Genomic DNA, 27,964 nt, shown 5'->3' on the forward strand with positions numbered 1-27,964 from the left:
AGCCGAGCGGGCCTCTGAGCGAAGTCAGCGGGCAGTGGGAGCCTCGCTGTCCGCTGCGATGATTCCCCCGCAGGAGGCTTCCGCCCGGCGGCGGGAAATCGAGGACAAACTGAAGAAGGTGAGGCAGGGTAGAAAGTGAAGGAAGGGTGCCAGGGCATCGACTGCGGGGGTGGAAGGAGAAGTGAGGTTGAGGGTAGGCCGTGGGGTCGGGCGGTGGTGGTCTCCATTCTCCACCGGCTGGGGGTGATGATCTCCTCTCCACTCCTCGCAGGAGGAGGAGACGCTGTCCTTCATCCGAGACAGCCTGGAGAAGAGCGACCAGCTCACTAAGAACATGGTGAGTAGCCCTTCAGCTGGAAGGCCGCAGACAGGCCCCGGGACCCAGAGCAGGGGCTTGTGACGGACGGGTCCGGCGACTGAGTCCAGCGTGGGTAGCAACGGTGGTAACGTGTGGGCTTCTCTAGCGGCGATGGGCATCTCTGCTCCCTAGTCTCCGCCTCCTCACCGCAGATCTATTATATACATAATAAATGTATACACCGCTGGTCTGGACTTGTTGTTGTCTGTCCTTCTGCAAACATTTAGTGATACTCCGTAGATGGGCTGGTACTGGCCCCGTGTCACTGTCAAGTCAAGTGATGGATGCTCGCCTGGAAGGTTGGTTCAGCGAGATTACCGAGACAGCGAAGTCCCAAAGGGTTTTCGTGATAGAACCGTCTCAGAGAGCTGATGGATCTTAGATTTAGCCCTTGTCCCACAGCTTATTTATGTGGTTCTTGGCGGGCAAGACTTGAGTTTTGGTTAATTCGTTTGCTGAAACAGACAACGACAGCCTCCCAGTGTGTCTGTGAAGGGGTCTATGAACCGATGCATGTTGCACACGTATGATGTATATGATTGGTGCTTTAAAAGTGCTTTTATTTATTTTTTTCTCCCCGAGACGGGTTTCTCTGTGCAGCCCTGTCCTGGAACTCGATTTGTAGACCAGACTGCCCTTGAACTCAGAGATCTGCCTGCCTCTGCCAACCCAGTACTGGGATTAATGGCATGTGCCACCACCACTTGGCTTGCTTCTTTATTCTTAGAGGAAACTGGAACACAAATTGAGTAAATACAAACTTGCATTTGTGTTTAGTCACACAATAATAAAATTGTATGCTTCTTAAATGCGATTCACCCTTAGGGAAAGCGGGTGCCCCCTCCCCCTTTGGTTTTTCGAGACAGGGTTTCTCTGTGTAGCTTTGGCCCCTTTCCTGGAACTCACTGTGTAGACCACGCTGGCCTCGGAACTCACAGAGATCCACCTGCCTCTGCCTCCCGAGAGCTGGGAATAAAGGTGTGTGATACCACCACCAGGCAGGGAAAGCGGGTTTTTAAAGTAATAGCCATATATTTGAGACTTCTTTTCATGAAGCTACTTCCTGTTAAGTCTAGGAAAACTTCAGAGAGAACAGAAATTGAGACTGGGCTTTAAAGGGTAGACAAGAATGCCTTCAGAGGCCAGAAGAGGGCATTGGATCCTCTGGAACTGGAGTTGAAGGCAGTTAAGTTGTGAGCAGTGATGTGGGTTCTGGGACCGGAACTCAAGTCCTCTGCAGGAACAGCAAGTGCTCTCAACCACTGAGCTATCTCTCCAGCTCCCTGGGGGTGGTTATCTTAAGAAGAATTAGTTTGATATTTTTCTTGCCTTAAGACAAGAACTACCTGCTCTTCCAGAGGACCCAGGTTCTATTTCCAGCACCCAAATGTCAGCTTACAACTGGCTGTAACTCATGCAGGCAAAAAAAAAAAAAAAAAAAAAAGAAAGATAGAAAAAGAAAAAGAAAAAAAAGAAGTCAATGTACGTAAAAATAAATAATTTTTTTTTTTTTTTAAGATTTATTTATTACATATACAGTGTTCTGCCTGCATGTATCCCTGCAGGCCAGATGAGGGCACCAGATGTCATTACAGATGGTTGTGAGCCACCATGTGGTTGCTGGGAATTGAACTTGGGACCTCTGGAAGAGCAGTCAGTGCTCTTAACCCCTGAGCCATCTCTCCAGCCCCATAAATAAATTTTTAAAAAATGAAATTTCAACAGTTTATCTTGAATCACACTCGCTGTACCGAACTAGGGACACAGTAGCAGCAAACAAGTCAACTGTGTTCCTTCCTAGACGTAACTTATTGTCTAGAAAACCAAGAAAAGATAGGTGCCAGGATAGCCCAGAGACCTGCAAGCCAGAGGCTTTCCTCCTGCAGGTGTCTATCCTGTCGTCCTTTGAGAGCCGTCTCATGAAGCTGGAGAACTCCATCATCCCTGTGCACAAGCAAACGGAGAATCTGCAGAGGCTGCAAGAGAATGTCGAAAAGACGTTATCCTGTCTGGACCATGTCATCAGCTATTACCACGTAGCCAGTGACACTGAGAAGGTCATCAGAGAAGGGTGAGTTGCATGCAGAGGCCACATAACTACTGTCTCCTGGACCAGTGACTCCAGGCCTTAGAAGGGGAATAAAGCATGTCTGAGCCTAGAGTCCCTCATGGGATGTTCCTTCTCTTCCCCTCCGGCATTCCATGCTCTTTAGTCCATCTGTGTGACCCCACCCTTCAAGGCTGACCCAGCGTTTTTTCCTTCCCAGCCCCACAGGTAGGCTGGAAGAATACCTGGGAAGCATGGCCAAAATCCAGAAGGCTGTGGAATATTTTCAGGACAATAGCCCAGACAGTCCAGAGCTCAACAAAGTGGTAAGGAATCAGTGGGCTAATGTGAGACATATGGGACATCAATCCCTAGTCTTGTGAGGGACACATGACTAGTTTAAAGAAGTATGTTGAAAGCCGGGCGGTGGTGGCGCACGCCTTTAATCCCAGCACTCGGGAGGCAGAGCCAGGCGGATCTCTGTGAGTTCGAGGCCAGCCTGGACTACCAAGTGAGTCCCAGGAAAGGCGCAAAGCTACACAGAGAAACCCTGTCTCGAAAAATCAAAAAAAAAAAAAAAAAAAAAAGAAGTATGTTGAAGCCAGGTGTGGTGACTCATGCCTAGAACTTGTGAAACCTATCTCAAAATATTGAGAAAGTATATGAAAGAATAAGATACGTCAGGCGGTGGTGGCACACGCCTTTAATCCCAGCACTTGGGAGGCAGAGGCAGGCCGATCTCTGTGAGTTCGAGGCCAGCCTGGTCTACAGAGTGAGATCCAGGACAGCCAGGGCTACATAGAGAAACCCTGTCTTTTAAAAAAAAAAAAAAAGATGATACATAGTATTCAAAATGTAGGCATTAGGTTCTGTGCTTCAGGAATTATAACTTCTTACCATACTTTTATAGTTTAGTTAAATTTCAAATGTAAGTTTAACATTTGATTTTCATATATCCATTGGTGGTTTCTTCACTATGGTAAAAAAACTCATCCTATACCTAGCATGGTGCCTCATACCTGTAATTCTAGCACTCAGGAGGTTGAGGCAGGAGGATTGCTGTAAGTCTAGATTGGGCTGCATAGTGAATTCCAGGCTAGTCAAAGCTCCATAGTAAAACCCTGTCTCAAAGCCATAAAGCAAAATAAATAAATAAATCACATAAAATTGACCATTTCCGCCAGGCGTGATGACAAATACCTGTATTCTTGGCATTAGAGAGACAGAGGCAGGAGGATTACTGTAAATGTGAGGCCATCAGGGGCTCAAAAACCCAAACCAAAACATTAGTGTTGCCTTTGTGACTCTTTGTAAGTACACAGTTGGGTGGCATAAGTACATTCCCATTGTCGTCCCACCATGACTCCGGTCCTGACCCCAGTCTGTCTCCGGAATCTTTTCATCTTCCTGAAACCCAGCTCTGTACTGTTTAACACCACATGTCCTTCAGGGTGTTCTGTGTAGCGTGTGTCGGTTGAAGAAAGAAGGCACTCCAAGTTGAAATTCTAAGGTCTGTTTGGCAGCAGGAAGGTCCGTCCAGCCTTTCTGATGGACTGAACCCTGAACAGCTGTACAAAGGCGTATTTATTGAAAGTAACACCAAGTATTTCCTCATACCAAGGTCCCTAATCTAATTTACATGTCTTACTAAAGGGAAGCATCCCATGCCCTCATGACTCTAGTCCTTTATTATGGATCCTGTGCAGTACACAATAACACAAGAGCCTCAGGTGGCCAGAGGCGTCTGTGACCAAAGTCATGGGATGGCTGCAATGCTCCTTCAGTAAAACGTTTCTATAAGTCCCGGAAAACAGTCACTGTTTTCCACAAGGATTCTTCAAGGTCAAAGGACTTCTAGAAAACAGCTGTTCATTCTAATGTCTACCCCAGATACAGCGACTCTGCTAAATTCCTACAACAGTGCCCTTCCCTCCAGCATCTGATTAACTTCTCTTCTACTTCCTGTTTATGGATTCGACAATTCTAGAACCCTGAGTCTATGTGCTCTTATTGCATCGTATTTGTGTGTTTAAATTTTTAGGTCATTAGATCATTGTAGAAAAATGGGGAATGCTGGGAGTGAGGGGTCTCTGCTGTATGTGAGGGAAGATGTTGTACATAGGGCAAAGGTCGGGGAAGAGGCCATATCTTGTAGTGCGAATTCTGATTGGTCTTAATAATGAAAACCCAGAGTCAGATATCAGGGTGAAAACTGAAAGATCAGAGAAGCAGAGCAGCCAGCCACTAGAAAGACTTCTTACCTCTAGGAATCCTCAGACTGAAAGGGGGCAAGCTCCTGTCTCCACCCCGGCTTATCACTTCCTCTCTCTGTTCAGCCATATCACTTCCTGTTTCCTCCTCACAAATGCTGGGATTAAAGGTGTGTGCCACCACTGCCTGGCCTCTATGGTTAACTGGTGGCTGGCTCTGTCCTCTGATCTCCAGACAGGCTTTATTTGTTAGAGCACAAACAAAATATCACCACATTTCAGAGTATCTCCACAATATCTAGAGAAGTAAGTGGTACTTGGGGAGGGCCACCCTGCACCCTCATCCTGTTGCTGGCCCCCCTTTTGGAGGTTGGGGGTGCTAAGTATCAGATCCATTCCACATGCTAGGCAAGCACTACCACTGAGCTGGCTTCCTAGCCAGTAACAGTCCTTCTTGTTTTTTAACCTTTTAAAAATATTCATTTGTTTATTTTATGTCTATGTGTGTATGCCTAACTGTGTCTGTACACCATGTGCATGCGGGTGCCCTCCCACAAGGGGCACCAGATCATCCCCTGGTACTAGACTTTCAGGTAGTTGTGAGCCGTTCCATGCTGGGAAGTGCCTCCCCTCGCCCCTCCTCAGCTGTTTTCTTGTTTTGTTTCAGTGTGCTTACGTATGCTGGGGATTGAACCTAGGGACGCCCACATAGTAAGCAAGTGGTCTACCACAGAGCGCCAGCCCTGTCTACCACAGAGCCCAGCCTTGTCTACCACAGAGCCCCAGCCCCAGCCCCAGAAGGCCTTTGCTTAGGAGCAGACTTACCCCCTTCCGTTCTGTCATGGCCTATGTCAGAAATGAGGGTATTTATGTGATACTGTGAGATGAGCTGGTAACTAGCCGGTGGTCTTGGCTTTACTTTCTTACACCGTGTAGAAAGCTGCCTGGCTCTGTCTCTCAAGTGCTGGAATTAAAGGTGTATGGCACCACATCTGTCTCAGACCTATCTCTTCATGTAGGTGCTAGGAATAGAATTTAGGTTTTCATGCTTACAGAGCAAACAAATTACCAGCTGGCCTGTCTTCCTAGGCCTTGGCTTCTTTGTTTTATCATAGTATGTTTTTGTTATTGTTGATCTTTTTTCTTTTTTCTTTTTCAAGACAGAGTTTCTTTGTGTAGTCCTGGCTGTCCTAGAACTCACAGAGATCTGCCTGCCTCTGCCTCCCTGAGTGCTGGGATTAAAGGTGTGTGCCACCACTGCCCGGCTTAGTGTAATATTTTTAAGGTTCATCGATTTGCAGCATACTGTATCAATTCAGTATTTCATACCTTTTTATTGCTAAATGATATAGATATACAACATTAAGAAATGTGTTTGTGCCAGGTGGTGGTGGCTCACGCCTTTAATCCCAGCACTCGGGAGGCAGAGCCAGGCGGATCTCTGTGAGTTCGAGGCCAGCCTGGGCTACAGAGCGAGATCCAGGAAAGGCGCAAAGCTACACAGAGAAACCCTGTCTTGAAAAAAACAAAAAAAAAAAAAAAAAAAAAAAAAAAAGAAAAAAAAGAAATGTGTTTGTGGGTGGTGGTGGTGCACGCCTTTAATCTCAGCACTCAGGAGGCAGAGGCAGGCAGATCTCTGTGAGTTCGAGGCCAGCCTGGTCTACAGAGTGAGATCCAGGACAGGCACCAAAACTACACAGAGAAACCCTGCTTCATAAAAACCAAAAAGAAAAGAAATGTGTTTATTCATTTCATTCGTGTGATGGTGTATGTGGAAGCCAAAGGACAGTTCACAGGAGGCTCCTTTCTCCTTCCAAACTCAGCAGCAGATGCCAAACCCACTGAACCATCTTGGCCGATCTGATGGCCCACACTTGTTCAGCCATTTCCACTTGATGGCCACTAGAGCTGTCTCCACTTCCTGTCCATTGTGAATGATGCTGTATTGACCTTTGGGTCTATATTTTAGTGTGGACATTTGTTTTGAAGTCTCTTCTGTGTTTTCGATACATGATTTGTAAATATTTTCTCAGACATTATTTTCACTTTCTTATTGATAACCCTTGACACTAATTTGAGATAATCCAACTGTCTTAGGGTTTCTGTTGCTGTGATGAAACATCATGACCAAAACAACTTGGGGAGGAAAGGGTTTATTTGACTTACACTTCCACATTGTGGTTCATCATTGAAGGAAGTCAGGGCAGGAACTCCAGCAGGGCAGGAACCTGGAGTCAGGAGCTGATGCAGAGGCCGTGGAGGGTGCTGCTCACTGGCTTGTTCCTCATGGCTGGCTCAGCCTGCTTTTTTATAGAACTCAGGACCACCAGCCCAGGGATAGCATCACCCACAATGGGCTGGGCCCTCCCTTGTCAATCACTAATTAAGAAAATGCCCTATTGCCTACAGCCAGATCTATGGAAGCATTTTCTCAGTTGAGGCTCCCTCTTCTCATATGACGCTAGTTTGTGTCAAGTTGACATAAAAGTAGCCAGCACATCAATACCTGCCTTTTTTCTTTTGCAAATTCCTTTCTAACTGGAAGACAAATTAACAGTGAAAATGAGAAAATAATAAATTAATGCTTGTTAAGCAGAGTTTTACTCGTCAACATCAAGTATTTTTGGTTTATTTTTAGACAGGGCCTCACTGTGTTGTCTTGGCTGGCCTCGAACTCACAGAGATCCCCCGCCTCTGCTTGAGTGCTGGGATCAAAGGTGTGCGCCACCGCAACCGGCCAACCATCAGTTCTGAGAAACAGAAGGAAAGGAAATGGCCGAGCTAGGCTTCCCAGTGTTTCTTCTGTGGGTTGAGGCGTGGCTGGGGCTCACAGAGGCCCGAGGGCGGGGAGGGCAGGGGCTGCAGAACAGAGCTCAGCATCAGCAGCCGGCCTCCTTCCCTTGTCCTGGCAGAAGCTACTCTTTGAGAGAGGGAAGGAGTCGCTGGGGTCTGAGTTCCGCAGTCTGATGACCAGGCACAGCAAGGTCGTCTCCCCTGTGCTCATCCTGGACCTGATCAGTGGGGATGATGAACTGGAGGTCCAGGAAGAAGGGACCCTGGAGCACCTGCCTGAAAGTGTACTCCAGGATGTGGTCCGCATCTCCCGCTGGCTGGTGGAGTACGGCCGGAACCAAGGTGAGGGGGCTCCCTCTGCCAGAAGAACGGCAGCTTTCCCACCACCTCCCCAACCTTTTCTCTCTGTTTTGTGACAGGGTCTCACTATAAAGCTCTGGTTGTCCTGGAACTCACTCTGTAGACCAGGCTAGCCACAAACTCACAGAGATCCTCCTGCCTCTGCCTCCCAAGTGTTGGGGTTATGGGTGTGCGCTAACATACCCAGCCATTGCTCACATCTTTTGACAAAGTCTGAATATTGCCTTTGTTTTTGTTTTTTGGTTCTTTTTAGATTTATTTCCCTTTTATTTACATGTATGTTGTGTGTCTATGTGAGTATATGTCACATGCATGCACCTGCCCGTAGAGGCCAGATGAGAGCCGTCTCCATGGAACTAGAGTTATCGGTGTTAGTGAGCCACCTGGCGTGGGTACTGGGAACTGAACTCAGGCTCTCTGAAAGCACGCTGTACCTTTACCTGCGCCTTGCGCCCTCCCTAACGCAGAACAGGAACAACAACAAAACCACATGGCACCAACACAAGTTGGTAGGGAAGGTGGTATAGCTCTGTAGAAGAGTACTTGCCTGGCATACTGGAATTCCTGGCTTTGAACCCCAGCCTCATAATTATTCTGTTGGAGGATAGTTTTTCCCTTTGAGACTTTGCCTGATTTGAGATGAGGCCACATGAGTGGTTAGAAGCCAGAGCAGGTGCTAGGAAGAGATTAACCCGTAGCATCGTGGACTCTGCTGCTTTCCTGTACAGAATGACACAGGCATAGGGGCCCTGGGGCACACTTCTGTTCCTGTCTCTCTCCAGACTTCATGAATGTCTACTACCAGATTCGCTCCAGCCAGCTGGACCGCTCCATCAAAGGCCTAAAGGAGCATTTTCGCAAAAGCAGTTCTTCCTCTGGGGTTCCCTACTCCCCTGCCATCCCCAACAAGAGGAAAGACACACCTACCAAGAAGCCCGTCAAGCGGCCAGGTGAGCCCACTCTGACTATTTAAATAACCTACCAAGGGATCCCTGGAGTCTGGGTTGTCTTTGTCCACTCTGGGGTGAGCAATATCAGCCTTCTGATATCAGCAGTATAGCCCATGTCTATGGTCACCTGACTCCTAGGGACACCGGATAGAGCAAATATCCCCTACTCAAAAGGCCCTATGATTCTTATACCCAGCAGCTGGGTGATTTCCATAAGGTTTGGGGGATGGGAGGTGCAGGGCCACTAGTGTGCTTAATTGTCTCTGAGGCAGGCTGGCAGAGGCCATAGGTCAGAGTGACTTGCTAGGTCTCCTTCCCTTTGCTCTGTGATCCTGTTGGGTGAGGAGAGGCAGGCACCCCAGCCTTCCAGAAAGCCAGATCAATGTAAACTGCTCCATAGCTCAAAAGTGGGCATGGTGTAGAGGTAGGTGTGGGCAGTGAGACTCCAGCCCACTATATGTTCCTCCTGACCTCACGTTTGTTTAGCCTGTGCTCCAGGCTGACTGTCTCTGTCAGCCTGGCAGTCCCCTGCCTCAAGAGAGGCTGACCCCAGCCCCAGGAAAGAGAGGATGTTGGCTACTGCAGTAGTCCCGGGAGAGAAAGCCAGTGGGCTGGAGTGAGGTGCCCACCCTGGGCTTCCAGCTGCAGCTCAGGCCTGGTTAAGGAACGTGCTTTCCTAACAGCAGGCCTTGAGTAGAGCTCACACCCTCATTTCCCAGTCCTAACCCACCCAAGCCCTTCAGAGAGCAACCACATCACCTGCTTCTTCAGCCTTTGCTGAGGTTTGGAGACATGGCCAAGGGAGACTGCCTTCAGGGCTTGGTGGCCTCTGCAGGAATTGCATTGTCTTCCGCCCTTCCTTCAGTGAGTGTCCTGGCTGCCCCAGTAGAGAACTTGCTATAAACAGTGACTCTACTAACCCACGCTGCTGGGCTACAGCTGCCCGCATGGCTGGCCAGTCCACCTCTGTGCCCTCCTGATATGGGGAGGAGCTGTGTCCATGAGGTTGTCAGGGCCTCAGCTGTTCTGTGCTCGCTTCTTCTTCCTGGTTCTTTGACAAGCCCACTGGAGGCTCCAGAACCCTGTTTGCCCTGCCCCAGTATCCACTGGCCTTGCAGGTCCTAGCCTTTCAGGATGAGGGATATAACCTCAGGGCTCTCCATGAACTTAATCTGTCCTTGTCATGGAGATGCAAAGGTCTGTGAGGTCCCTGTGGTTCTGTAGGGCTTTGGGAGTTGGCAGGAGTGAGTGGATTTAAGACTGAGATGAAGATGATGGAGTCAGGTCCTCCGGACGTCTGTCTGCACTCTGAGGACAGGAGAGCTGATGGCCTCATTGGTGATGAGGCACCAACCTCAGCATCTGCCCTTATAATTGGACTCGGTTGCTGCCAGGTCAGCATCCCCATTTCCTCGCAGCCAGTGTGCTGGTTAGGTCCCTGTTGAGCCCACAGCCCATCTGCTCCTGGGTAGGTTGTGGGGCGGGAATCTGATTCACTCATTACTAGGGCGCTCGCTCACTTAGGAGGGAACGCGGAGGGAAGCAGATGTGAGCTGGCCTGCCAAGAAGAGTTACCAGTAGCTAATTTCAGCGTGGTACAAACAGAGATGAGCCAGCTGAACCCTGCCCCGCCTGCCCAGGCTGGTGGGTGCTGTGAGGACAGCCGCCTTGCTGGGCTCGGGTGTGGTGGAGGGAGTCTCAGGAAGGCGGCACAGTTAAGCTCCTGGATGACTCATTATCCTGGCACATTTTGCTACCTGGGAGCAGTGCCTGCTGACTGACATGCTGCCTATGTCCCCACATTGTGGGTTCCAAAATGTCTTACTCCCAGGAGCTGGCAGCCCTGAAAGCTGGGCTGCCACATTTCATTGTTCTCACTTGTGATACTAACTGTTCTTTTTCCCCCATGGCAAGAGCATGTCAACTTTACCATGGCTCGCCTTGCAGGTGGTGGTTCCTGTTGGCCCCTCCCAAGCTTTTCAGTCCATTACCATTGCTGTGTTGGCTGAGTGCCTTCTGGGGCGCGGGGGCCTCTGCCTCTGGGTGTTGGAACCTCCATCTCTGTTGCAGCTCCCCAGGAAGCTTAGACCTGTTTTCCCAACCCCAATCCCCTCAGGGCTGCCTGCCCTAGACTGCTATTTGGCTTCTGTCCCAACACTGAGCATGCTCAGGGAACTCAGCCTGGAGTTTAGGCTGGTTTCCAGGAAACCCCCAGGTCGCCCTGTCCTGCCCTTGAGTGTGAGAGCTTTGCCACCAAGCCTTAACCCACTCCATTAAGACGCCACTCAGTAGAAGGTTTGCTTTTCCTGATGGATCTTTATGACCTTATTTTTGTCTTTTCTGTCCCTCTTAAAGTGAAGTCAACTACAGAACTGAGGGTCAGTGCAGAGCCCAGGGCTGAGTTTGGCCACATTCTCCTCTCTCCATCCTTAAGGGTGTCTGGTGGCCCTGGCAGGACCTACTGGCAGAGGTGTTGAGGGGCATGCTCGCTGTTGGGGCGGGTGCGGGCTGGGCCGGTGGAGGGCTGCTGCTGTTTTCTCTCACTCATTTCCTAGGTCTTCCTCTCTCCTCTCTGTGGCTCTGGTGACAGGGACGATCCGTAAGGCTCAGAACCTTCTGAAACAGTATTCCCAGCATGGTCTAGATGGGAAAAAGGGGGGCTCTAACCTCATTCCTCTGGAAGGTAATCACCCTGTGCCCCTTTTCCATCACCCTCTTCCTCTGCGAGTCCACTCGCTCCTTAGGCGGGGCAGAGCCTCTCCCAGGAGGGCCTTGGGACAAATCCTGAGGGGGTGGGTGGGGGTGGCAAACCCTTGATACTCCTCAGGTTTCAGCAGGCCTGAGGACAAGTTTCGTGACCCTGGCCTGGTCCTGCCTGGCTCTGCTCTTCCTAAGGCCCACCCTCCCTGTCTCTGTCCTGTGTCCTGTGTAAACTCCGAGAAAATTGTCTCGGGGCAGCCCTTTCACGCCCGCATCAGCAGGGCAGGACCAAGTTGGTCAACCTCCCAGCTACTCCTCTCTGTAGAAAGGGAACTTCTTGCATCTAAGGGGACAGGCTGCCTGGAGGACATGGCTTTTCTCTGCTGTCAGGGGAGGGATAGCCAGGTCAGCTGTGTTGGTGGACCCACCTCCTCCAAAAGAGTCACCCTGGGATGCAAAGGAGGCCTGTCCTCATTCACTCAGCAGTGACAGCTCTCATGAGTCTCCCTGGAGCCATGCACCTTCTCTTGGCCTCCCTGGGTTGGAAAAACAAACCAGGCCAGGGATGGTCTTTAGCACTCCCTGAGAGTCAGGCTTGAAACGGCTGTTCCCAGCGGGGTTTGAGGCAGGGGAGGGGCTCAGAGCCCTCCTCAGTGCTCCCTCCCTGTGCCCCATTTCATGCTCCGCTCCTGGAGATCAAGGGCTTCCTCCCCATACCCCAAGGGGCAGCTGCCTGGCCCCTGGATAAACGCTGCTTGTGTTTGTGCGGCTGACATCTTGCTAGGTCACGAGCATGATTTCCGAGTTAAGCACCTGTCCGAGGCCCGGAACGACAAGCACGGGCCACTGGCCGGTGAGTACCGTAGCCCAGCCCCAGGGCAGCCGCTGACACTACCTACGAAGTGGTCCCCCGGATGACCTGCTCTGCTCTCAAGATGGGCCTGGCCTGTGGCCCGGCTCCACTCCAGTCTCCTTTGGGCCCTAGGTCTCCTTGCCTCTTGTGAGATGGGAGTGCATGCTTGGCTCTCGGGGCCTGGCCAGAGGAGGAGCTGCAGCTTGAGCTTGGAAGGCAGGCAGGATGGCAGGTGGCTCCTCTGAGGTCATGAGCCTGGGTATCTCACCACTTGGAGCCATCCATAACATATAAAACCAGACTGTTCTGTCCTGGGGCCACTGCCCATCCTCCAATAGTGGGGTGCTGTCTGCTCCTGGGGCAGCTCAATAAGGAGCCCTCCCTCTCTGCGGCTCACTTATCTCTTCTTGGATTGTTTAGCTCTCCTCTACACACACACACACACACACACACACACACACACACATACACACACACACACACACACACAGGAGCCAGCCTCAGAGGCCATAGCCCACTACTCCCTTACACTTTTTAGGGTCTGGTAAGATTGGTAATGACCTTCATAAGAACCATCTCCCAGATTAAGGACCACAGTGACTCCCCTCCTTAAAGTGGACACTGCCACCTGCCCATCCCACACTGTCATTTCCAAGCACAATTCAGGATCCTCAGACCTAGGAGTTTTCCTTCCTTCCAGCTTTCTCCCACCACCTCTAGTGTTTGACTGGAGCCATAAACACTGCCCGTGCTGAGTGGAAAGCGATGCCAGGACAGTGTTTGGACTTGGCATCATCTCCCAGGCCTGCCAGAGCAGTAGTCTGCCTCTGTCTACTCACTGCTGGTCTGGGCTCAGCCCAGGAGCTCGCAAGACTCAGACCCCAGTGGAGTGCGAGGTCCTCCCAGACCGGCTACTCAGGGCACTGCTGTCCCTCTAGGGAGAGACGACATGCTGGATGTGGAGACGGACGCCTACATCCACTGCGTCAGCGCCTTTGTCAAGCTGGCCCAGAGTGAATACCAGCTCCTGATGGACATCATCCCTGAGCACCATCAGAAGAGAACCTTCGACTCCTTGATTCAGGTCTTAACCTGCTCGCCCTGCAGCTCTGAGCACTGACCCATGTAACTTACTTCAGAATCAAGAGGGTGGGGCAGACCTCTTGCCCTGAGCCCGTGACTCTGGTGTAGTCATGACCCCCTCCCCCATCCTTCACAGCATGTTGGCTCCCCTTCACACCCACGAGGTGCCCCGACTGTCTCTAGGAACCAACTCTGCTCTGCCCCTGCATGAGCAGGGTCCTTATCCTTCTTCCAGGATGCACTGGATGGGCTGATGCTTGAAGGGGAGAACATCGTGTCTGCTGCCAGGAAAGCCATCATCCGCCATGACTTCTCCACAGTGCTCACAGTCTTCCCCATCCTGCGGCACCTCAAGCAGACCAAGCCTGAGTTTGACCAGGTGCTCCAGGTATGTGGGCTGGGAGGCCCTAAGGGCCTTTCTCACACGGCTTCCCTGTACTCATTCTGGGAAACTCTTCCAATGTCTCCTACCTCTCTTCTGAGGTGGCTCCTGAGAGGCTTTGGACAAGGTAGGGTGCTCACAAGGTAATAGAAGAGCTGTAGCTAATCTTGAACTGGAGAATGCAGCCTCTGGAGTGAGGAGCTGGAAGGAGTTAGGCCTACAGCTTCCTGGAGAGGGCAGTGAGCTGGACTCTGATGAATATGTCAGCCATGTCCTTCCTTAGGGCACAGCTGCCAGCACCAAGAACAAGCTGCCTGGCCTCATCACCTCCATGGAGACCATTGGAGCCAAAGCACTAGAAGACTTCGCTGACAACATTAAGGTGCCCACAGCCCCTTTCCCTTTCATCAGGCCTGGCTTGCTCACTGAGCTCTGGGGACTCCTAAGAGAGCAGCCCTTCAAGAGAGTCAGGCTTGCTCTGTAGAAAAGCCCCTGCGCTGCTGGTTTCCGGGGAGACCCTCTGGCTTTCTCTGTTTCTTCCCTGGCACTGAAGCCCTCTGAGGCTGACATCCTTGTCTTGCTCAGCTTCTGAGGCTGAAGGAATGCCTAACACCCATGTACCAGGAGGTGGCGCCATAGGCAGGCTGACTAAGGCTCAGGATGAGCCAGGGGCTACTGTGGGAGCCCTTTCTGGGACTCAGAGGGTGTTCTTTTTTCTCCCTTCCCACAGAATGACCCAGACAAAGAATACAACATGCCCAAGGATGGCACCGTTCATGAGCTCACAAGTAACGTAGGTGCCACTCAAGCACTGCTGGAGGGGGGCAAAGAGCACTCGGGCTCAGGCTCTGGGGGTCCAGCAGTGGGAACCCAGCCTGCCCAGAGCTTCTGGCCTTCATGAGCAGTCATTGGTGGTGAAGGGTTAGCTTCTGCAGCACACAGGGCCTCTCAGGCAGCCAGAGTGCAAAGATAACACTTGAAATTTCCAGTTGCTCTTGGCACTGTGAAGACTTGCCCTGCTGGTTGGAAAGGGTATGTGGGGGAAGCCGTTGCCTTGGGCCTACCCTGACCCTCTTGGGTCTGTTCTCTCCACCAGGCCATCCTTTTCCTACAGCAGCTTCTGGACTTCCAGGAAACAGCGGGTGCCATGCTGGCCTCCCAAGGTACACAACACCCGAGCTGGGCTTGCCTGTGCCCTGCTGCCCCCCCTTGCCTGGGGACATAGAGTTAGGCCCCTAAGAGGCACTGACTTGCTCTGGGTGAGGGCAGGGTATGGTGAAGTGTCTTCTGTAGCCCATGGAGTGGGATTAAGGCATAACCTGTGGGGGAGCCTCAGCCCCATGGACTTCTCGAGAATGAGCATAAGGAGGGCTGGGTTTGTTGACGCTCTTAGGAACCCCAACCCTTGCTTGCTCCTTTGGCTGTCAGTACTCTGGGGGGCACTGCAGGTCTCAGGTGCCCGTCCTGCCCCGCCACACTGCCGTACTTCTCCACTCCCTCCTGTATCGTCTGCCTGTTCTGTTGCTCCATCTCCTTGCTGCCCCTTGATGGGACTGGAGCTTGGGAGGCTGGCATGTAAGGAAGAGTGCTCGTCTAGGTCATCCTAAGAACGGAGGTCCTGCGCCCTCCATTTGCTTTTATTTTGGGGGCAAGAAGCCAAGGAGCTGCCAGTTCTCTTGAGCTGCACTTTCCAGGGTGTTTTCTGGCCTTGAGTTAGTTCGTCTTGGTGTGTGCTGCTGTCTGTGTCTGGTGTCCTGGGGGAGGTCTGCTTGGCTCGGGGTGGCACTGCCATTTCTAACCTGGTTTTTGCACTTTGCATCTTTCTCCTCCTCTTTCCCTCCTCCCTCTCTGTGTGCACTGCCTGTCACTCCGTAGTTCTTGGGGACACATACAATATTCCTTTAGACCCCCGAGGTAAGCAGTGTGCCCCCCCCCAGCCCCATCCTCCCCTCCAAAGGCCGGTGGGTGAGGTTCCCAGGGGACCAGTTCTCAGGACTCACTGAGGGCAGGCCAGAGGGGCATGAGTTCTTCAAGGGTGCCCTTATCTCTCCCTCTTCCCGTCACAGCTACCTCTGTCTCTAAGCCTAACCAGGCAGCACCCTAATGGCTCCAGCACCCTAAGAACACCCCCTGGCTAGCCTAACCTTTCCCCTTGGCCTTCCGTTCTATATCATCTGGTCTCTGTGCTGGGGGTGGGGGAATCGGGGGATTGTGAGAAGGTGGAAAGACTGGGTGACCCTGCCCAGAAACCCTTGCTGTTGGCAAATAAGTACAAAAGATCTAATAGATACTGCCCATCTTAGGTTGGGGACCAGGCTAAGAAGGTTGGGAAGGTGTTGGTAACCCATACTTCTCCTATCTGCCTGCCTGCTCTCATGGGTTGGTTCCTTAACCCATTACTGTGGAAGACAGCCCTGGGACCCAGAAAGAATCCACTGTGCTTCCTATAGCTCAGCAGGTGCCCATCTCTGCTTAGGCTCTTCCTTCAGTCCTGCCTGCCCACAAAGCCCAGGGCCTCTCCAACAATCCCTCCTCTCCCCTGGGGTGTGGGAAGGGCCATCAAGGGTCTTGGCCATTGCCACCACAGTAACAGCACATTTCCTCTCAGAAACCAGCTCTTCGGCCACCAGCTACAGCTCCGAGTTCAGCAAGCGCCTGCTGAGCACCTATATCTGTGAGTTTCACTGGCAGAACCCACTCCGTCTCCCTCATCTCTTGCCTCGGTGCTGTCCATCTATTCCTGGGTCCCTGTCCTGGCCTTGGAATAGTAACCTACATCCTAGTTCAGGACCCAAGGGTTGAGAAGAGCTTCAGAGGCCTGGGAGTCAGAAGAACAAGAAACAGTTGTCAGGCCCTAGTGGTTGGATCATTTGGATCAGACACTCGTGGTTAAGTGGCCCCATCTTTCTGTATAGGCAAAGTCTTGGGTAACCTGCAGCTGAACTTACTGAGCAAGTCCAAGGTGTATGAGGATCCAGCATTAAGCGCTATCTTCCTACATAACAATTACAACTACATCCTCAAGTCCCTGGAGAAGTAAGTGGCCCTGCCTCGGCTGGGCAGCCATGCCAACCTCTGCCTTCCAGGGCTGGATGCACCATCTACAGCCTCCTAGCCCTGTGTGTTTTAGTCTCCTCGGTCAGCACCCAAGGGATGCTTCTGCTTTCAAGCTTAGGAAGGTTCCAAACAAGAAGCCTCCTTCCCAGTGTTGCTGCCAAGGCCAGTGACTTCCGGGACCCAGGAGTTTCTTTTCTCTTTCTCGTCCACCTTCACCCAGGTCTGAGCTGATCCAGCTGGTGGCTGTGACCCAGAAGACTGCTGAGCGCTCCTACCGCGAGCACATCGAGCAGCAGATCCAGACCTATCAGCGGAGGTAAGCAGCCACCAGCCCTCTTGCTGTCCTTGCCTGAACCCACCACCCTTTCTGCTCAACCCCCTCATAGCATGAGGCCAGCAGCTACTGACTGACGTCACAGGTAACCCACCGTTTGCTTTCCTCTCAGGGTTTGTTTTTAGTGCTGGGGCTCAAGGCCAGGGCCTCGCACAGGTTCAGTATGGGACCTGCCACTAAGGCACGCCCCTAGTATTTTTTTTTTCTCTTCTTGTTTTTTAAATCTAATTCATGGGTGAAGAGAGAAGCTCTCCCTTCCTCCCTTTGCTAGCTGCTCCCCAGGAACCACATAGCCTCTTCAGAGTGATCTGCCAAGTGTCATGGCTAAGAATAGTTGAAAAGTGAACTGTCAGAAAGAGAGATGAACAATGTTTAGCCCTAGCGAACAGCGGGTTGTGAGAGCTCTTGAACTTGGAAAGGTTCTGGCTACTTCTCTGGTCCTCTGGTTTCCTTGGCCTGTTTCTTTCTCAGTGTCTCCCACTTCCTTCCTGTTTATCTGTTCTCTGCTCCTTCTTTTCCCATCTGTTTCTCTATCTTAATTTGCCACAATATTGATGTGAACTGTGGTCGGCAGCATTTGTTCAGTTTATTGAGTGCCTTCTGCTTCCTATTCCTAATTGTCAAAGCGAGCAGCTTAAACATTTTCTGTTCCCAAGGAGAGCATCTCTGTTGTTTTGCTTACTCCTGACCCAGATAATTCCTACTGCCCCCACCTTCAGTAGATTGAGAGATTTGAAAACAAGCCAGCTGACTTTAGGGAAGAAGCAACTCTCTGAAGCTGGCCCTCTCTGTCTCTCACCCTGCTCTCTGGCAGCTGGTTAAAGGTGACCGATTATATCGCAGAGAAGAATCTTCCAGTGTTCCAGCCTGGAGTCAAGGTAAGTCCAAGACCTGTGCCAGGAGGGATTGGGGAGGCGATGTGATGATACTTGTGTCGTAGGAAGAATGGACAAGCATCTCTCTGGAGGTGTGAGATGGAGATGTGTGAGGCCATGAGTGCAGCAGGAGGGGGTTGGGGCAGGAGAGGACAGCGTTGTGCTGCTCTGAGCCTGGCATTCTCTGCTGCCTTCCTCTGCTCTCTGGACCCCCAGCTCCGGGACAAGGAGCGGCAGATGATTAAAGAACGTTTCAAGGTGAGCCGAGGTCCTCCCTTCCACTGATTTCGGCTGCCACTGTGGCGGCATAGACACAAAGCTTTTGTCTCTTGGTCCCTCCTTCCTGCCTGTTTGGTGGTCAGGGATTCAATGATGGCCTTGAAGAGCTGTGCAAGATTCAGAAGGCCTGGGCCATTCCAGACACAGAGCAGAGGGACAAGATTCGACAGGCTCAGAAAAACATTGTCAAGGAGACCTATGGGGCCTTTCTGCACAGGTGAGCCCATCCCGCCCCCCCCCCCCCCAGGCCCTCTGCTGTCCGCTTTCCAGGTGACCTATATGCTCTCTTCCTCGGGAGGGGAAAAACAAAGTTACGACGGAGTAGGACGGCACGTGTGGTGCTCTGGGCTTTGGGACTTAACTCAGGGCACCCCGCATCTTAGCACCCAGGCAGAGTGTTAAGGATGCTGACACTTAGGCTGAGGGTGGAGATGCCCGCCCCCTTGACCTCTTACCATGGTGCCTGGTCAGGTATGGCAGCGTGCCCTTCACCAAGAACCCTGAGAAGTACATCAAGTACCGTGTGGAACAGGTGGGCGACATGATCGATCGCCTTTTCGACACCTCTGCCTAACCCTGCCAGTGTTCTGCCTGGTTCCACCACACTCACACGTTGTTGGACTGGTAAACCAGCGTTAACATACCTCCAGGCCAGGTGAGTCTGAAGTCCTTTGCAACAGAGACCTTTGTACCCCACCCGGGAGCCCTGACCTGGTGTTGGCATCTCCCCTGCGGCCCACATCTCCTGTCAAACCAGCACTCACCCAGAATGTGGCTCCTTTCACACCTTGGGTTTCACAATGAAGCGTACCCGGTGGGGCCACATGATGGCTTCTGAGGCAGAAGACAAAAAGACAGAGACTGGTGTCCCCAGCTGCCGTGTGGATCCAAGAATGGGACGGCAGCCTCCACCCTGGCCTACTTCCATCCTCTTCAGCCCACAGATGTGAGCAGGCTCAAAACACAGGCCAAACGACAGCCAGCAGACCTGGGGGAAGGCTGTCAGTGTCGACCTCCTCTCTTGGATTTAGTTCATTGTCCACAGTTCTGTGCTCTGGGATGTCCCACCACCTGGGACTCCCTGGTGACAAGAGGCAGGAGAGCTCTGTCTCTGGTCCCTTTGGATCTGGCACACTGCAAGAAGTATTTGGAGGAGTTCTGAACCACCCTGTGGGGCCAGCCGCTCAGTCATCTGTTCCCTGGTTCCCAGCTTCGGTACTCATGGCCCAGGCCATGCAGCCGTGGTTGCAGGGGCTTTAGGCTGAATGCATGGGGGACAGGGAACTAGTGGACAGAGGCGAGCAATTCAGGAGCAGAGTGGGAGATCATGAGGGTAAAGTTAGGCTGTACTACTTAGGATGGCAGTGAACAGCCATAGTCAAGAAGGGCAGGCCCCAACGGTGCATTTGAGTGATGGCTTGTTTTGCTTTTGTACACAGAGAGGGGAGCTCAGGATGCATGAGCCTCCTGTTAGAGAATGGAGCTGACGCTTCTCTAGAGACACTGTTCTAGCTCTCACCTGGCTATGGGAACTATGCTGCACCCTTAAATCTGTATTCTAGGCCCCACCCTATTACAGACCAGCCTGTCCACCATGAGGAGTCTGGCCAGCTGTCAGTGTGCAGCTGATCCCTCTGCTCTGTTAAGTCTACTCCAGCGCCTCGTTCCTCATGGCCTCGCACTCTCAGATGGGCCTAGCCCTTGCCTACCTCCCACACTAGTCCTGGGCTCTTCTGAAGGTCACTCTTTTCCACTCTGGGCACGGGGTTGGGGCTGCTCTTGTCTCCAAGGTGTATCTCGACGCAGCCTTGGTGCAGAGGAAGAGCAGCAGCAGATGAAGACGTAAACTGCCAATGAAGGGACAGAGGCTGGCCCTGAACTGTCCAGTCTTGGTGACTAGGTGGGGCTGGGGGGGGGGCAGGGGGCATCATACTGAGCAGTGGATTGCAGGAAGGGGAACTGGGCAGAGTCTGCCCTTGGAGGAGTGGAAGGCAAGGTAGCTAGCTGAGCAGCAGTGTTGCCTCTGGGTATATACCATCCCTCTCCCCTCCACCAGGCTCTACCAGCCTCTTCCCAGGTAGAAGTGTCACCTGGAGCAGGGCATGGGATGCTGGCGTGGGACCTGAGCTTTCAAGTCACGAACTGCATGTTCTCTCTTGATGCAGTCTCATCCTGCACATGGGTGTGGAACACCAGCCCCATCACTGAAAAGGATAGGGTGCCAAGTGTGAACTAGGGAGAGACTGAAGCACACGGAAGCTGCGGGCTTCCGAGGGCCTCTGAGGGCCATGGGAGAGGAGCTAATCCACAGGTTTTCACAGCCTCTGGAAGCACATCAGATGGCCTCCAGTTAAAGAAGAGCCTTAGATTCAGAGATGAATTTTCCTTGTGGAAATAAATGCACTTGGCAGCACCTCATGACAGGGAAGTGATTGCAGATTCATCTTTGTCCACCATCTCATACCAGAAACATTAGGGCCCATGGGGCAGCAACTGTGGGCTTTCCTGGGCACGCTTTGCCAGTGTGACATCTGGTGACTTCGTGCATATGTATTGGGTGGCTGCCCCTTCCGTTGCCTTTGGAGATGAGCCTCTAAGTCTGGCACACCTGGCCCAGACACTAGCCTGGTCCTGGCTGTGGAGAGCAGTTGTTCTGGGGAGAGAAGAATGAAGGGACAGGAAGCAGCTATTGTGGAGCAGCTCTGATAACTGGAGCTGTGACACTGCAGGGGGATTGGGAACCAGGGAGGGACTGATTTGGTGGGAGGTATGGACTCTGTGCTGCTCTGTGCTCCATTCAGCTGCCCTAAGACTGGGATGGGGATGGGGGAGGGCGTGCACACTGGTCTGATAGGTCACAGAGCCCTGTCCAGGCTAGACTGGAGACCAGCCTCTCTAACATCCCACCCAGTCTCACACCCCAGGCTCTGTGAGCACCAGTGTTGCTGAAAGGGTCGAAACTGAGGCTACAGTCGCTGTGGTCCCTGAGGAAATGGAGGAGCTCAAAGTCACAAGTGATCTCCATGGTTAGGGCCAAGTTAACTCCACATGACCATCCTGGTCCACTCAGGCTTATGTGTCTTGGACCTTCCAGTCCACTCGGAGCCTCCAGGGAGAAGCACCATGGCCAGAGCCCAGCCCATTCTTGTGCTGGGGCAGGGGAGACCTTTCCCCCAGTTTTGCCAGCCCCACCAGGGCTCTGCTAGAGAGATTCTTTGCACATGCAACTGTGGTAGCCACCAGAAGGGAAATGTTCCCTGAGAGGCATCTGGAGATGGAAGGGGGAGGAGGGGCACTTATGTGGTACCTACCTGAAATCCCTACCTCACACTTCCTGGAATGTGAGTCTGGGTATCCAGAGTGAATTCTAGGGCAGTGTGACTGCATGCTGGGAATGCATGTTAACATTCCAGGTTAGATGAGCAGCCAGCCAGGACTAGGGACACAAGGAGTCCAGTGAAGCCTCGTTCTCCACATATGTATCCTTAAACTCAGTATATTGATGAAAGCTAATGTTTGGAATGTGTTCCCACCTCTACCTCCCCAGGTGGGAGTTCACCAGCCTTAGCATCAGCACTGTGCTGCAGGATGTGCTGGGGAGGGGAACATCACATTGGGTTGGCCACTGGGACAGGCAGCAGGAAGCCCAAACACTAGCCAAGGCTGAATTCTGTTCCCTTTCCAGTTTGGCACTAGGCCCTGTGCCTTGCTGCATCATCAGGACACCTACCGAATTAAACACATTGGACACAAACACCTGCATACTTATTAGCAGTGGTGCACTCCCATTTTTCAGAATCTGGATGGCCTCCTGAAATTCCAGGTGTTGAAGGATAGCCAGGTTGATGGATGAGGTCAGGTTTATCTCAGGACCCAAATCCGAACACTTAAAACCTTGAGCCCTCTACCTACCAATTGCTAATTCCTGGAAACTGGTCTTCTGGATCAAGAGCTGGTTGTTGCTGAGCTGGAGAAAGGCTAAATGGAGCTGGATCCACAGAGCCATCATCAGACTCTGGGCAGAGCAGTGGGGTCTAAACTACAACCTTCATTCAGCCCATTCTGTGAGGACTGAGCCACTGAAAGGAGGCAGCTGCTCTGTGAAGGGCTCAGCCTTGGACTAAGCATACTTCTGTCCAGTTCCACAAACACCCAAAGACAAAGCTCAGAGACCAGCCACTGCACCTGCCTAAGTATCCTTTCCTGCTCCATTTCCAGCACCTGGAACACACTGCCCTATGAGGCAAGCCTAGGATCTTTTATTTGTTTATGTATGCGTGTTCTGTCTGTTCATATGCCGCATGCCAGAAAAGGGCATTAGAAACCAATGTAGATGGTTGTGAGCCACTATGTGGTTGCTGGGAACTGAACTCAGGACCTCTGGAAGAGGAGCTCTTAACCACTGAGCCATCTCTCCAGCTCCACTGTGTCTCTTCTACAAGCCCTAGTTAGGGCTGGCTGTGCCCTTTAGTGGTGCCTTTGGCCAAAGTCAGCCCACTCCACGATGTGTGTTGGAGACATCTTTGTCCTTGCTGCTCCTTAAATACTTAATGTAAAGTGCCTTGGCTCAAGAACTCAGGGACAGATAGAGACCAGTGACTGAAACCCTGGGCATCCCTGTCCTGCTGAATTAGCTTGCCCCAACCCAAAGTACTTAGGATCAATCACTGTAGTTTATGTGGAATGGAACCTGTTGGAAGGTGACTTTTTGACCCCCAAGCAAAAATGAAAATGCTAGGTACTCGATCCTGCCCAATTGTAGGCAGCAAAGCGAATGCAGGGCCAAGTGTGAAGCACTCACTGGTCAGGATGCCCAGACTCAGAGTGCAATTGTGCATGAACAAACTGGAAACACAAACACATGATGTTTGTCCATCAGTCAGCGTCAACTCAAATGTGTTGCTTGTCTTGGTCACGTGAGTTGGCTGATAACTTAGGTATGGACAACTAGCACCTGGAAGTAGGGGGCACACGGTAGGCATCACTGGATCCCTAGCTTCAGTTAGGGACTTTAATTTTCTAGTATCTAAGCTAAGCGCCCTGCACCCCACTATGAGAAGCCTCCCACACCCTGTAAAGTTCCAAAGGCTTTTTACCCCAGGCTTGGGGCTTCATGTCAAAATCCCACGTGCATCACAGCATATGAAATGGTTTGAATCTTTTAAGAATTTTATTATTGTTCAGACTGCATCTCGTGTAGTTCAAGGGGGGCTCAAACTCCAGGCTGGCTTTGCTCCTGTTCCTTCAACTACCCAAGTGCTGGGATTGAAGGTTTATGTCACATGACCAGCAATCTGTGCAGTTTAATATCAGAGAAGCATTTCCCTACAATTAGTCTTTGGCTGCAACCCACAGGTGTCCTCAGGCCACACTGTGAAAATGTCCTTAGATGCCCTTTGATCCTTTAACCGACAGGACTGAGGGCTCTACTCGAGGCTGTGCAGTTGGGAAGTCCGGGTGCTGGACAAGAGGCCCCGCTGCTGCCTCGCTCACATGTGTCAGGTCTGTGGACTCGCGTTCAAGCACACTGCCACTATGGTTGCCAGACGCCACAACGCACACCCGGCCTGAGGCTCGCCTCGGGGCGCGGCACAGCAGGCCTGCGCAGATTTTGCGGAAACCCTTGCGGAAATGCTTAGAGACCAGCGCGTAAACGATGGGGTTGACACACGAGTTGGCATAAGAAACTAGGTGTGAAAGGATGCGCAGCGCGTAAGTGGCGCGCGTGAGCGGGAAGCGACCAAACCACACGCAGAGGATAAGCGCGTGGTGGGGCATCCAACATAGGCAGAAGAGCGCGGCGACGATGACGATCATGCGTGTCACCTTGCGTTTGGCGCGCTGGGAGCCCGAGCCTGCCGCCACTGGGTCGACTGTGCGCCAGAGGTAGCGCAGGGTACGCGCGTAGGTCAGGCAGAGGACGAGCACAGGCAACAGGTAGCTGAAGACGAAGGTGCAGAGGTCCATGGCGCGGCGTCGAGGCGCGCTCCATGCTGGGTGGCACACGGTCAGGTTGGCCAGCTGTGACTGACGGTAGTAGCTCAAGTAGGGCCCGGAGAAGAGCAGTGCGAACCCCCAGATGAGCCCGATGGCCGCCAGCGCGTTTCGGGGTGTGCGCAGCTCTCGGGAGTGCAGCGGGTAGCGGATGGCCAGATACCTGTGGAACAGTGCAGAGCCAGGGATGTGTCCCGTAAACGAGAGGACTCACCACCGCCAACCCTACCCTAGCTCTGGAAGAAGGCCTCAAATGTAAGGTTATATGGCCTATGTCTGAAGGGCAGGTCCAGTGCGTCTGATATTTGTTTGATCCTAGAATTAGGACAGGACCTGGTAGCAATAATGGCTGGAGTCTAGACCATTCATCGGCTGTCCCTACGAATGTGGCTACCGACTTACTCCACTCGAGAAGACGAAAAGTTGGAGAATTTGCCTTGACTCTTTTTTTTTTTTAAGATTTATTTATTTATTATGTATGCAGAAGAGGGCGCCAGATCTCATTACAGATGGTTGTGAGCCACCATGTGGTTGCTGGGAATTGAACTCAGGACCCTCTGGAAGAGCAGTCAGTGCTCTTAACCTCTGAGCCATCTCTCCAGCCCTAGCCTTGACTCTTGACTCTTGAGGGCAGTGATTATTCTCCTCTATTGACAACCTGGGGAAGGCAGATCCCTAGTGCCTGAGGCTCTGACAGATGAGACTTAGGTTAAGGAACAGCGAGGAAATTCCTGAAGAAAGCTGAAGTTCTGTGCGCCCCACCAGCAGACTCGGAACCCACACCTTGCACACGATGGAAATGGGAGGAGAATGGGGATCACCACCTTTCTTGACTGCTCTTCCGTGGGGAGGTCCAAATGATGTGGGAAGGGTGGGAAATAACAGAATCAAGTCAGGATTTCCTCCCTAGGACCTGTTCCTAGTGTCTTCCAGCCAAGATCCCTCCAGAGCATTCTAGAAGTTTCTCTTTCTCTGCTCTTTAGCTAGAGCGGGAACATCAAGCCGCTGGCTTCCCTGGCCAGGAGCCTTGGCCCGGAGGGCGTTCGGGAGCAGCGAGGAACCCTCACTTACACTCTCTTGGACTTCAGCACAAACCCTCCCCACACACAGCCCAGCCCCAAGCCTAAGACGCCAGACAACGGTCCAGGTCCCGAGAAACAGAGGCTTCCCTGTAGGATTCAATTACCATCTGGCAAGTTACACACTACACTAGCTCTGAGTATGGTTCTGTTTCATAGAGGCATTAAGCTCAAGCAATAATAATGTGAAGACTCCAGAGGGCTGACTTCTCCAGCCTTCGAGGTCCCAGGACCGACTTAATCGAGGGACATTCTTAGTCACTGACGCTTAATCCTTTTTCTCCTCCGCTCCGGCTTGCGTTTGTTTCACTGCTTCAGGCTATTGTGATTTCGGTACTCTCGCCCACTCTGCGCATCCCTCCTGTATCCCTGAGTTGAGGCTCCAACTCCAGCCCCTCCCTGGGTACCTGGTTCTCAGAGACAACAGAATGCTCGCCCACCTGTCCAGGGAGACCGCGGCCAGTGTGAAGCTGCTGGCGTGCATGGTGAGGAAGATGAGGAAATGAACGGCCTTGCAGAGCAGCGAGCCGAACACCCAGCCGTCCAGGGTGTAGATGGTGGCCTGGAAAGGCACGCAGCACAGGATGAAGCACAGGTCGGCCACGCCCAGGTTGAGGATGAACAGGTTGGTGGTGCTGACCGCCTGGCCGCCGCGCAGCAGCACAGCCAGCACCAGCGCGTTGCCCACGGTGCCCACGAGGAAGATGAGCGCGAAAAGCAGGGGCACGAGGACCGCCTCGGGCTGCCAGCCGCCGCTGCTGACTTCCTGGCTCGTGTCCTCGGCCCCCAGGCTGCCCGAGCCATTCATGGTGTCAGCGAAGCGGACCCTGCCCTGGCTTCCGCAGCGGTCCCGGTTTTGGTGAGCCTGAAGCTCCCTCGCTGCAGCGCCCCAGTGAGACTCTGCAGAGCTCCAGGAGCGAGAGCAGGGATGCGCAGGGGACGGGAGGAGGAGCGAGCACCCAGAGTGTAGGACTGTTCCCCTCGCTGCGGCCTGCCGCCAGGAGAGCTGCTGTCGGATGACCCTGGCTCCACTTCCCGGCTCTCCTCCCCTGGCTCCTGCGCTCCGGTCCGGGATTCTCCCCGCTTTAGACTGAGTTTACTCACAGGCATGCCACACCGCCCCTGGAGCAGTGTGGTGCACTGAGGAGCAGTGTGGAGGGACCAGGGGGTGCACGCAGGACGTAGGGTACCCTTGAGAGATCCACCCCACTACCCGGAATATGGGGGCTGACACCGAGTACAGGCACCATGGTTGGTCGCCCTGCCTGCCCCCAACACACACAACTGGCAAAGTGGAATAGCCAGCCATACATTCCCTGCCTCTTTCCAATTCTAATTCCTTGGAGCACTTCATCCTGACACAGGAACTCTAGAGGGTAACCCTGGAGGAAAGGAGGGTTTTTTGTTGTTTGTTTTGAGACTGGGTGCCTCTGTGCAGCCCAAGTTGGACTTGAACGCACATCCCTTCTGCCTCAGTCTCTGTAGTGCTGGAATTACAGCCATATACCAACCAGTCTGGCCAGAATGGATATTTTCATCTCACTTCTTTTATTTCATCCACCAAATGTTTCCCTCCATTTTAACGCAGTTCACTGAACACACACTACTGTTGACGGGACACTGGCCCACTGGAAGCCGTTAGATTACATTCCTAAAGCTAGCCCCCACGGTCTATTCCCTTATTTGGCCACCTCCTTCTCCTGAGGCTGACTACCAAAGTCTAGCTATCAAAGTATTGAAATCCAGCAATCAAAAATGTTCTTTGGGCCGGGTGGCGGCGGCGGCGGCGGCGGCGGCGGCGCATGCCTTTAATCCCAGCACTTGGGAGGCAGAGCCAGGCGGATCTCTGTGAGTTTGAGGTCAGCTTGGTCTATGGAGCGAGATCCAGGACAGGCACCAAAACTACACGGAGAAACCCTGGCTCGGAAAAAAAACAAAAAAAAAAACTCCACAAAACAAAAGCAAGCAAGCAAACAAACAAACAACCCGCCCCTTGGCTCACCTAATTAACACGCCCAGTTAAAATTAAGCACCTCATCCTAATAATAGGTTTCCTGCTTCACCTCTATTTATCTATCTATCTATCTATCTATCTATCTATCTATCTATCTATCTATCTATTTATTTATAGGGTTTTTGAGACAGGGTTTCTCTGTGAAACAGTCCTGGCTGCCCTGAAACTATCTCTGTAGACCAGGCTGGCCTCGAACTCACAGAGATCCACCTGGCTCTGCCTCCCAAGTGCTGGGATTAAAGGCGTGCGCCATCACCACCGGGCACATTTTACATTTATAAACTGCCATTTGCCTATGCGTCACATCTGTCTTCTATCCAGAGGCAGTCCTTTGTTCCCCCAGGAAAATACCCCTGCCCCCTTTCCCTTGTCCCCTTCCCCTTCTCCCGTCCTCTATCTCCTTTACCACCGAATCCCAGCCCATTCTAATACAGACCTCCCTTTTTTCTCCTCTTAAAAATGACACCTGCAGGGCTGGAGAGATGGCTCAGTGGTTAAGAGTTCAATTCCCAGCAACCACGTGGTGGCTCCCAACCATCTGTGGTGGGATCTGGCGCCCTCTTCTGGCCTGCAGGCAGAACAATGTATACATAATA

The 27,964-nt window shown here is 52.3% G+C and overlaps 3 protein-coding genes across 8 annotated transcripts; 1 reads left to right on the forward strand and 2 right to left on the reverse strand.

The window, feature by feature from the left end:
• Exoc7 (exocyst complex component 7) lies at nt 1–20,699 on the forward strand. Of its 6 annotated transcripts, XM_052756512.1 has the most exons (20): nt 1–118; nt 272–337; nt 2,245–2,429; nt 2,626–2,731; nt 7,528–7,750; nt 8,551–8,718; nt 11,309–11,401; nt 13,210–13,355; nt 13,590–13,742; nt 14,020–14,118; nt 14,467–14,529; nt 14,833–14,899; nt 15,612–15,650; nt 16,345–16,410; nt 16,652–16,772; nt 17,014–17,109; nt 17,942–18,005; nt 18,219–18,260; nt 18,365–18,498; nt 18,753–20,699. In XM_052756512.1, exons 1-20 carry the CDS (start codon nt 59–61, stop codon nt 18,853–18,855), a joined length of 2,094 nt encoding a protein of 697 aa, XP_052612472.1. In that variant the 5' UTR covers nt 1–58; the 3' UTR covers nt 18,856–20,699. The 6 variants fall into 6 exon arrangements, with proteins under 6 accessions (XP_052612472.1, XP_052612473.1, XP_052612474.1 ...); XM_052756513.1 differs by lacking the exon at nt 15,612–15,650; XM_052756514.1 differs by lacking the exon at nt 14,467–14,529.
• Nucleotides 19,470–23,119, reverse strand: Zacn (zinc activated ion channel). The gene is given in 11 exon segments (XM_052756213.1): nt 19,470–19,565; nt 19,991–20,088; nt 20,317–20,376; nt 20,379–20,436; nt 20,536–20,605; nt 21,095–21,326; nt 21,329–21,346; nt 21,404–21,549; nt 21,611–21,717; nt 21,832–22,185; nt 23,024–23,119. Coding segments are annotated over 11 exon segments (1,335 nt in total).
• On the reverse strand, nt 22,137–27,964 carry Galr2 (galanin receptor 2). The gene is given in 3 exon segments (XM_052756520.1): nt 22,137–23,747; nt 23,750–24,438; nt 25,795–27,964. Coding segments are annotated over 3 exon segments (1,119 nt in total). The 5' UTR covers nt 26,163–27,964; the 3' UTR covers nt 22,137–23,685.

Source organism: Peromyscus californicus, unplaced genomic scaffold, assembly GCF_007827085.1.
Source record: "Peromyscus californicus insignis strain IS unplaced genomic scaffold, ASM782708v3 Scaffold_3__1_contigs__length_106647218, whole genome shotgun sequence".
Classification (NCBI taxonomy): domain Eukaryota; kingdom Metazoa; phylum Chordata; class Mammalia; order Rodentia; family Cricetidae; genus Peromyscus; species Peromyscus californicus.

What these genes read in the sequence shown, in the direction of transcription:
- Exoc7 (XM_052756512.1), top strand. Translation starts at nt 59, where the DNA reads ATGATTCCCCCGCAGGAGGCTTCCGCCCGGCGGCGGGAAATCGAGGAC. An exon ending in AGTTTGACCAGGTGCTCCAG is followed by an intron (nt 13,743 to 14,019) that starts GTATGTGGGCTG and finishes GTCCTTCCTTAG; the next exon opens with GGCACAGCTGCCAGCACCAA. An exon ending in ATCCTCAAGTCCCTGGAGAA is followed by an intron (nt 16,773 to 17,013) that starts GTAAGTGGCCCT and finishes ACCTTCACCCAG; the next exon opens with GTCTGAGCTGATCCAGCTGG.